The 11089-nt window shown below is 32.3% G+C and overlaps 1 protein-coding gene across 2 annotated transcripts; it reads right to left on the reverse strand.

Moving 5' to 3' along the window:
• Window positions 1–2645: 2645 nt before the first annotated feature.
• LOC116011250 (elongation factor 1-alpha) lies at window positions 2646–9896 on the reverse strand. 2 transcript variants are annotated; one of them, XM_031250796.1, is made up of 12 exons: window positions 9738–9896; window positions 9036–9168; window positions 8634–8795; window positions 7801–8019; window positions 7543–7620; window positions 6920–7197; window positions 6722–6832; window positions 6145–6632; window positions 5461–5629; window positions 3371–3610; window positions 3119–3253; window positions 2646–3035 (listed from the first exon to the last, which is right to left on the reverse strand). In XM_031250796.1, the coding sequence occupies exons 2-12, from the start codon at window positions 9154–9156 to the stop codon at window positions 2907–2909; spliced, it is 2130 nt and encodes a 709-aa protein (XP_031106656.1). In that variant the 5' UTR covers window positions 9157–9168; window positions 9738–9896; the 3' UTR covers window positions 2646–2906. The 2 variants fall into 2 exon arrangements, with proteins under 2 accessions (XP_031106656.1, XP_031106657.1); XM_031250797.1 differs by lacking the exon at window positions 7801–8019 and having other exon boundaries at window positions 9738–9893.
• Window positions 9897–11089: the final 1193 nt, after the last annotated feature.

Below are 11089 nucleotides of genomic sequence, written 5' to 3' on the forward strand. Positions count from 1 at the left end.
TTTTTTTTTTTTTTTTTAAATCTGATATGATCCGTCCGATTTTTACACATGTAATTAAAGTTGAAATTTGTTCTCAATTTTCTTCTGGGGTGTGTTCTAATGGGATCCCAAGCCTATATATATATATATATATGATCAAATGAGAATATACTCCTCTTGTAAAAAGTGCGGACTAATTTCAACTATCCATTAGAATTTATCAATGATTGAGGGTTCCAAGTTCGCATGTTAATGTTGATTTGCAAATAGCTGATTATGATTCCAATTTTATAATTATTGAAAATTTTTAATAGCGAGGTTCATTTTATAATTATTGTAGACTTAAAAATTTAGTAAAGGTAAGATCTTAACATTTGATTTCTCAAAGGTAGATATATTCACATTCTTTTAATTGGGTCATAATCGTATTACATTATTCTTTTTAGTTTTAATTATTACATCAACTCTTTATTAATTAATAATATAGTTGACCAACAAATAACAAAAGTAAAGGTTTTCTTTTATAAGTTTGTAAGTAAAGCTTCGTCATCACTCATCAGGAAGAGAGAGTATTCAACTATCCAACATTCCAACATTACTAAATATGTGCATGAACTGTGAAGACACACACATAGCGTGCGTCAAACGTGGGTAAGGGAATAGCGAAGCACACTTACCTCACGTACGCACGCATTAAACAAGTCTTAATGCCTTTCGGCATCCGGAATAAACGTCTTCTCCAGTCTCATCTCAACTCTCAAGACAATAAAATTATGATTTCAAATGAACAACAAAAATAAAATAAAATAAAATTAGAAAAAAAAAAATACAACTTTAGTCACTCAATTATTTATTACTAGCTATTTTAGTCTATAACTTTTTACCATAGCAATATACATCTCTAACTCTTCAAAAAAAAGTTACTCTGTACATTTTTTTTAAACCTTTAAAGCAGCAAAACAATCAAACTCTATTAAAATTTATTTAATAAATGGATCTTTTATTAAGGGGGTGTTTGGTTATTGGCTTATAAGCCAAATTTTAGCTTATTTGACCAAATTTATCTTTTTGACCAACCAATAAGCTATTTTGAAGTGTTTGGTAAATGGCTTATTGGCCTTGGCTTATTGGGCCAATAAGCTGAAAATTGAAAAGCTAATGAATGTAGCTTTTTGTATTAGCTTGTTGGGAACAATGTGTATATTGACTATTTTATCCTTTGAAATCAGTGTGATTTACTTTTAAATGCGTGGTGTGTTTGTTATTTTATAATAATAATAATAATAATAATAATAATAATAATAATAATAAACAACAGGTGATGGGTTTGTTATTTTTAATAATAATAATAATAGAAAATAAATACGTAATAAAAATTGTTTTAGAATACTCGTATAATTTAATAAGAGTAAAATAAACAAAAATAATTCATTTATGCCCTTAAAAAAAGTATAGATGATATCCAAATTTTATAATTATTTATTAATAAGAGATTATCTTCTTGTTATATTTAAAGGTTGAAAACTTGAAATAATACAATACACTCATACCCTTAAATGTCATTTTACATTCAATCAGCTACTAGTAAACAGCTAATTTACCAAACAATTTTTTATAACCAGCTAATACAACCAGCTGGTCAAACCAGTTAACGCAACCAGCCATCAACTATTAGCTAAATCAACCAGCTATCAGCTATAAGCTATCAGCCGTTTGCCAAACACCCCCTAAAACTTTATTAAAATTTTACTTAAGTTCTGTTTGGCAGAGCTTATTTAGGAGCTTATAGCTTATTTTAAGCTACTAATAAAGTTCTGTTTGGTAATGTTCATAAACTAAGCTAGTAGCTTCCTAACTTTTTTTTTTCCATCTTTAACCTTATTATTTTAAAGAAATTATAATCTTTACCCTTCCCAATTAAAATCTTTTTGGCTAAATCTTTTTGACTTTTTCTCTTCAATATATTTGGTTGTAATTTCAATTTGACATTTGTGTTTGAACATTGATTTTTGTATGAACTAATCTTATGAATTATAAACATTTTGTTTTAATTTATATGTTTTAAAATATATGTTCTTACTTTATATTTTATTAAAATATATTGATTTCACTATTTTATATTTTAATATATAAATAAACATATTTAAATTGTATGAAGATGTCCTATTTAGTCTTTTTACATTTATCAGCTTATTAAAAAGTTAATTTTACCAAACACTTTTAAGCATAACAGCTAGTTTAACAATTCTTCAGATTTCAGCGTCGAGCTTATAGTTTTTCAATTTTCAGCTACTTTTCAGCTATCTTTTCAACTAGGTTTGCCATACATAGTTTTAATAAATGAATCTTTTATTAAAACTTTATTATATTTATTCATTATAACATTGTCAATATTTCATCTGCAAAATAGAGATTTGACAACATTTTCACTAAACTTTTCAATTGTGACACATCGTCCCTATTTGTCTACATGACCCTATTAAAATGATGTTTTTTGTTTTATTTTACAAATAAAATATCAAAACCAAACAATATTATAATTGAAAAAGAAACATTAAAAAAATACTAAATTACCCATGTACTAAATACCTTCAGGGATTAAAACAATAAGTTTTCTAAAGAATTAAGGGCGTAAATTGCAACGGTAAAAAAGTTAGGTACTAAAATTGCTAGGAAGAAACAATTGAGGAACTAAAATTACATCTTTTCCACAAAATTATCATAGTCGTTGGGTAAAGTAGAAAGATAAAAGAGTTATTCACAGAACCTCTACTATTTTCACAAGCAAAGCACGCAGCCGGGGAGAAACGAAGTAAATATATAAATAACAGAGTAAAAGTTAGGGTGTTCTACAAATCCTATGAGAAATGGCTATAAATATTTTGGTTTTTGGGGAGATGGCTAGCGGCCTCATTCCGCTATCATTTTTACATTTGTTCCAGTACTTTAGTCACGAGACCAAGGGCAATAGTTCTTCCTAATACTCTGAATGAGACCCTTCCTAGACTTTTACAGTTGGCATACTCGTCCACACAAACCGGCAGTTGCAAAGCCACCTACAAACATGAGACAATATCATGAGCTTTCTTATGATGGTTTGCGAACTCATTTAGAGGGAAAACTTTCTAGGAGATCAAACCTCAATAATGGCGTTTTGCTTTGATAATAGACAGCGAGGCGACTTCTTTGTCTCCTTCCCTGTCTTTGGATCAAGCAATGACAATAGCTTCACAACTTTTGCAGCCACCTTTGCATGATGGACATGAAATTCCAACTTCACGTTTTTTTAACATAAACACAAATCCCAAAAAAGCATAGTTAAACACAAATAGAATCATGAACTAAAAGAGCATTTAACTACTACTACAATGTGATCAGTAAAGTATCTTACCTGAGAACCAACCAAAACTGGAGTTGAGATATCTAGAGTAACAACCTTCAATTCCAAATGGTTTGTAACTGGAACAGGATAGTCGATGTCACATAACACGCCCCCAGCCATCACCCGGTTTCCATCAATACCCTGTAGATTAACAGTCACATTGTCTCCAGCCTTTGCACTGCGACATACTTGCAAGTTCCGCTCCAAACTACGCACAGTAGCAATTTCTCTTGTTGGCATAACTAGAACCTGAGTCAAACCAACTCCACAGTTACCATGATGTACACATGACCACAGAGGTACTGCAATCACTGGCAATAACTTGTATCTGATAATCATGTCTAAGAATAGCACATAACTAATAGACAAGGAACCGATAAAATACTTTTTCTTCCTTGTAGACATCAAACAACCAATAACCAACAATTCAACCAATCTGAAAGCAGTCATCATAGAAATAACAGTGAATAAAAGTTAAGATTCTAACTCATAAGTTCATTTGAAAACTACCAGCCCTTAACCCTAGGAATTGAAAATGCCCATGGTTTCCTCTTTGGACAGACCTTTTCACTTTTATAAACACTATACTGTGGAAATACAATCCTCCAAAGTAAGAGCATCTCTATGCTCAAGGATAGGTTGATACCGTACTCATATAATTCATACGAATAGCAGCATATCATAATAAGTTTTGGAGATAGGCAAGCACAAAACTCCATCCGTTTGGCAAAGTCCATGACTATTGGTTATAATTATATTTTGATTGTGAATTTGTGTTACGAAAGTAAAGAGAAGATTTTTGAATATGTTGTCTTATACTGTCATAGAATACAAAGCCCTATAAATATGTGCTAAAAGGAAACAAGTTTCCATATGCCTACCTACCTAAATCCCTAAGACTGCCTAATCTATAAGCTTCCATATATTAAATATATTCCATAACACTCCCCCTCAAGTTGGAGCATATATACTAATCACGCCGAACTTGTTACACAAATAACTATAACCCAAAAATGACTAAATAACAAAATAACTCAAATCCATTTGTACGAGACAAAGTAACCGTAAAGCAAAAAAAAATAAAAGACAACACAATGGTCCAAACCAAGTCCAGACCCGAGGCAAACGAACTCATGCGCCAACGCTTAGGAGTGTGGTAGCAGAGGATGGCGGCGCGTGAGGCTCACGCGGGTGACGACAGCGGAGCGAAAAAATTATAGTAAGACTTAGATACCAATCATACCATGTTACGAAAGTAAAGAGAAGATTTCTGAATATGCTGTCTTATATTGTCATATAGAAAAAAGAATACAAAGCCCTATAAATTGGTGCTAGAAGACTTCGAATAGGAAACAAGTTTCCATATGCCTACCTACCTAAATCCTTAAGACTCCCTAATCTATAGAGCTTCCGTATATTAAATATATTCCATAACAGTAATTATAATCCCAGTTAATGACTATGGGTTATGAAAATTCTATTATCTACCTGGAACTTACCTATAGAACGTGGTTAGCCTAAATGAGCAAAAATGTATGTACAACCCATAAAATAATCTTTAGCAAACATTTAAAAAAAAAAATTGCGTCCAATATTCTCAATAATCTATTTAAATAAGATTTACCAGATGCAGACATTATGTTCCTCATTTAACCTAGACTTAACCGCTACTAGTCCTGTCTGATAAGCATTTATTCCTTTGCCAAATGGATGCATGATGAAAGGTTAAGGTACAAACTTAAATCCATTGGAATTAACTATATCTAATGCCTCAAGGTTAAGAAAAACTCTCCTCCACATCTCAACACCTAACCCAATTATTAAAAGATACAAAACAAGTCTAATGCCCTACTCATAGACAAGAGAATGTAAAAACTCATTATGAGCTGCTCCATACCGACCACACGGCATGTTGTCCTGGATCAAATCCAAGAACAAAAGTTGCAGCAATAATAATAGCATGGAACTATCAAAACTAACAAATTTGGAGTTAATTCTCTCTTTGGCAGCCCACTCTACAGCCAAATTTGGACTCATGTATAATTCGGCATGTTAGGGGAAGGGGTAAAGGAGTTTTCAAGCACAAGAAGCTTTAATACCTTAAATCCAGTTTGAAGAGATCCAGTCTCCAGTTTCCCACATACTGATACATGTCCTTGTGACTGTGATTTAACAATATCACATATTGGCATTAGCAGAGGCTTTGAGTAATCTCTCACAAGAGGCTGGAGAGAATCAATTGCATCCACTAGAGATGGGCCCTGAAACCTGTAAATTCAATCTTCAGCACAACAATAGCAACATATATGCTTATCTGCAATAATTTGCATTTATGTATTACTGCAGATCCACCGGCAGTCAAATTAGACATGTATGATGATCAAATTATCAAGGACATGATTTTTCAAATATGCTAAGGTTGAATATATGTTACTGATTCAGTGAAGACATTCATTCCATCAGATATCAGCTCAATGTCTTTGAGAATTTATACCCCTTCCATTTAATTCTTACTATCCAATTTCCTTTCCCAAATGTCAAAATCAAAATGAGTTAATATTTTGTGTATTTTTAGTTTTCTTATAATTCCTTGAACAGAGGCAATAAAATATGGTTAAATTGCACATGTAGGATTGGTCTAGCATCAATAATCCCCAAAATTTTGACTCTCAATGTGGTTGTGGACTTGTGGTTGGCAATGCAAATATAAGTTATAGCACATTTAAGGCATATGAACACCAAAGAAGTTGATTATCAAAAATATTGATGAAAAAGAGACTAACCATGATAAAAACAGCGCGTCAGAAGGACCTGTAAACAAATTTTGGTTCTCCATGGCACTGATTGGAATCCATACTATAGAAGAATCTTTGAATTTACAGGTACGGAGAAAGGTCCCAAGTTGCTTTTTAATTGCATCAAACCGCTCTTTGGAGTATTGTACAGAATCCATTTTGTTAACTGCAACTATAATTTGATCCACACCAAAGCTCTTAATAAGCAGTGCATGCTCCCTTGTCTGTCCTCCAGAAGCATCAATGCCAGCTTCAAATGCACCCATTGAAGCATCTACTACAAGAATTGCAGCATCTGCTTGTGTTGCACCAGATATCATGTTTGGAACAAAGTCTCTATGACCCGGGGAGTCAAGAAGAACAACATGATAATTTTTAGTGTTGAAAAATGCAACAGCCACATTCATAGTGATCCCTCTTTCTCTTTCCTCAGCACTCTCATCCAATGCCCAAGCGTAAGCAAAGGACCCTTTCCCCTGTTTGAATGAAGAAAAGATCAGCTAACAATTTTCATAAGTCATAACCATAAAAAAACACAGGAGATAGAGAGATGCACAAAGATTACCAGTTGTTTAGCCTCTTTTTCATTTTTGTGCATATCTTTCCGGGATATATGTCCTAACATGTGTAGCAGCCTTCCGGATAGTGTTGACTTCCCAGAATCAACATGACCAACCTACAAATTAAAATAGAAGATACAGTGTTTGATTAGATCTAAATAACGGTCAATAAATTCAGTTACAAACATAGGTAAGTATCCTACAACTGCAAGATTTAGCTGGCTCAGTTTATCTTCCACATTGTCATGTATGCTGCCTTTCTCTGTACTCTGAGACTTGGAAGAAACTGACAAGTTTTTCATACTTTTGCTGAGACCTTGTTTGCTACTATTCTGTGAAGAAGCACTCTGTTTAATCTCATTTGGTCCAAATTTTGCAATTGGTATTGAAGACCCTCCTGCAATCAGTTCTGCTTTAGCACCAGTCATCATTTCATCTTTACCTGACGAGGCATTTGACTGTAGAATCTTGTTACTGGTGGCTGAAATAATAGAGTAACAATAAACCAGAAATTTGTCAATCTCTAATTAACTTTAAAAGGAACCAACTTAGTATTAACAATGAACTTATATGCAATTGCACTACAGATGCTCTTTGATAATAGAGTAGGTTAGTTACTATGTCTTTTAGGGGGTGATTCCACATTAGCAATGACAAGGCTTATCATGTTCTGACATGAAAGTACTTTTTCAAGACTAAAAACAATGATGCTCTAAAAGATTAAAAAAACAGACTTTACTTTTATAACTCAAAATAACTCTTTTCGAAATGGGGTAAGTGGCAGATAGGAGGAGAGTACAAAAGAGATCAACATGTGGAGTATCACCTTTGGAGCCCACTCTAGACGAATGAATTCCACCTGACACCATATCATCCAGAGATGGAGTGTCAAACTTGAATGGCTCTGCATCAACATGTGTAAAGTTAGAAAATGAGGGCAAAACTTGTACCTTTAGCATGAAAGCAAAAAAATAGTTGTGTCAAAACAAAGGAAGAAACAGAATAATCCTATACACGAAAAGTTCTCAAGCAAATAAAGAACACATTTTTCTTTTTAATGTTACATCTTTGAGTTTGTGCAGACCTATATTAAACTTATAATGGTTTTGACAGCTAAAAGTTTTAAGTAAATCTTGAAACTGTCCATGTATTCTTCCATGCTCGTGGAAGTTAAAATGACCTCCTGACTTAATAACATCACTCTTTCCTTCGAAGGTTACAGCCTTTTTTGGGTTCTGTTGCAGCAGTGATGCAAATAGAGACTTGGCCAGTTTGGATGCTTCAGAATCTCTGGATGTGCCAACTGCATGAAAATGATCTACTCTATAAAGAAGCTAGAAGTAGAGATGATTGCTATATAATTGATAGAAATAATGATATTTGTCTATAAAGATGCACTATCTGTCTATCTGTTTCCAAAGGGCACATAATAAAGTTTTGAAAAAATATATGTCGAAAGAAAATGAGGTGAAAACCATCAAAGCTGGATCTGAAATGCAAATGCATCAAAAGGGAACGAGGCACTGCATCGAAAATACTCTCCTCTAAACTGTGCAATCAAAATCTTAAAACATTGTAGTACCAAATCCACTTCTAATGACATTGAAGCTTAACAAACCTCACAAATCACTCATTTACTGACCAGCATCAGAAGTACATCACAAGGTAGTTCGTAGGATATTGGAACCTTAATCTAATAAGCATGACCCATAATTGGATACAATACATACTTTAGAAACCATGGGAAATATACACATCTTATCAGGAAATAGTATGAACAAAGGACAGCTCGAAAAATAATAATAAATAAATAAACTCTATTCATAAAAACTAGTACAGAAACAAAGTGGTAAAAAAATATGCATAAACTACTTGCAGGCTGAACATATGGAGAACAGAACTTTGGTAGTTGCTAACCTTTAGTACTGCTGTCACGAGAACCTTTAACCAAGGGATTTCTTAGGACCCCACATATATCACATGCACTCATACTTTCTTCATTATCAAATGTGCAGATGGGGCAACGCCAGACCCCAAGCTTAGAGGTTTCTCGTTTCACCTTTGCTTTTGATACTACTTCTGTAGAGAAACATTAACAAGTCTGTTACATTGAATAAAGTACATTGATAGGGAGTGAGCTGTAAGCAACTAATGCAACAACTATGTATCATGTATGTAAGCAGTTAATGCAACAAGTATGCATCATATTAGAACTAAAGTATCACTAAACTCCAATTTTCCCACATTAGATATGCACACAAAACTTCCAGATCTGCCTAGATATTCAGAAAGAACATGTTCAAGTAGAGAGGAACTCACCAGTTTCTTCTGCATAATCATGCCCATCATCCTCATAATTGTAATAATCATCATCATCATAATTGTAATAATCATCGTCATCATAACCATAACCAGTGCTATAATTGACCTTACGAGGCATTTTTGAAACCTTCTGCACAACAAAAACATTTAGTGTCATATTATCTAAATAGCATGAAGTTATGTCATAATTAAGTTTCGCGCAGTGACAGATACTAACTGGAACAAAGGAAATGCCATGGGCATATTTTGCATTTAGTTAAGAAGGAACTCATCTATAAAAAACTACAAGTTGCTTTAGAATTGATTATGGATTACTGACCATCTAGAATCGTAAACCATAATCATAATCCACAACTATGATGAGACTTACACAACGTAGTTATATATATTCGCTCCAAAACTAACCAACGGGCATAAGCATAGGTAGATGAATATATGTAAGGGCAAATGTTTTTCAGGAATACACAAATATCTATACCGTCCAAAAGAGGTTTACCAACCTGTGAAGTTAAGGGCAGCATTGCCCTCAAACTAAAGCAAACGAAGCATTCATTGGAGAAAAAACGATACTTCATACATTCGAAATTAAATTTAGAAGATAAACCGAAAAAAATTCCTTTAAGAAATCGCAGAGAAGAAAAGGAGACTATCGAGCGAGACGAAATCGAATGGAGAGATAAAAGCATAAGAAAAACTAACCGATATCGGAGCAGCGACGGCGATGATGAGGGGAGTGAAGCGGTGAAAGATAGTGTGTAATTGGGGACTAGGGATTTAACGACAGCAGAAAACAAGGCTAGACAGGAGTTAGCTTTGGTCGGAGAAGTGAATTGTTCGGAGAGAGACGAGCTGATTTTATAAATTTATCAGTTTTCCTCTTTTTTTTTTTTTTTCCCTCTCTCTTGTAAATCTACTAAAAAAAAGATTTCCTAAACTTGATTGGCTAAGGATAAGAATATTATTTCATGTGTGATTCATTGAATGCTTAAATACCTGAAAATTCAAATTCACATTAAAAGTAACAAATTAGTATATTAACCTTTACATTTTTAGTATATACAAATTTTAATTTATTTGTTGTTTTAAATTATTAATTTACTCCAATTAATATGTTAATTATTATGTACTTATTTGATTTTATTATTTCTAAAAATATTGCAATGGTTAACAAACCAAATACTACGTAATATATATGCAATTACTAAATAAGATTTAATATTACAAATATGAGATGCATTAACAGTTGTGTATTATTTCTAAATACTTATTGTTTTATGTTTTTTAAGAAAATGAGTCGTAATTACAAATAATTGTTGGTTCTTCAACATTTAATTCAGTTCATTCGAAATTTAATGGTGAGCAAATTTATTTTTTTAATAGCCTATACGCGCCTATTTTCTTTTGTATAAAATGCAGTAATAAATTTTCCTTCCTTTTTCAATGCAATTATAACAAATCCATTTCGTGCATCGCAAGGGTGGAAATACTAGTAAATATCTAAAAACATAATAAGTTGAATCAAAGTTATATCTCTAATTTATGTCCATATTTTTAGTGCTAACCATTTTGTACATTGTATTTTTAGAGTTGTACAGTTGTACTATACAATTTTTTAGACAAAAATATCCTTACCGTTATAACTGTCGTTATATTTTCCATTAACTTTACTATGCACATGCATCCACCATATCTTTTCTTATATTGTTTAATAATAATATTTGTAGACATTATATATTGGATTACTATACTAAATAATTTTTTTTCATTTAGATTTTAATTAATAAGAATTTGTTAGTTATTTTTTAAAATATAAATATGGGGCATATGTTTTTGCGCATCGCGCATAGAAAAGACTAATAATTATATAATATATGAGTCAATAATGATAAGGTTATAACATAAATAAAAAGTATATTGATGCAATAATATGAATTGATAACTTGTACATTTTTATTTATTCTGATATAACATTTACTAAGTTACCATATTTCACTTTTTACTTTTCTAATTATTTATGTACAAACTTTAATAACGTAATATTCAGTTAACTA

Source organism: Ipomoea triloba, chromosome 2 (assembly GCF_003576645.1).
Source record: "Ipomoea triloba cultivar NCNSP0323 chromosome 2, ASM357664v1".
NCBI classification, from domain to species: domain Eukaryota; kingdom Viridiplantae; phylum Streptophyta; class Magnoliopsida; order Solanales; family Convolvulaceae; genus Ipomoea; species Ipomoea triloba.

Excerpts from the sequence above, each read along its gene's own strand:
- LOC116011250 (XM_031250796.1), bottom strand. The coding sequence starts at position 9,156 with ATGCCTCGTAAGGTCAATTATAGCACTGGTTATGGTTATGATGACGAT. Across the intron at positions 7,621-7,800 it reads CCATTATAAGTTTAATATAG|AGCCATTCAAGTTTGACACT; the intron begins GTCTGCACAAAC and ends ATGTTGATGCAG. Across the intron at positions 6,833-6,919 it reads GCCAGCTAAATCTTGCAGTT|GTTGGTCATGTTGATTCTGG; the intron begins GTAGGATACTTA and ends TTTAATTTGTAG.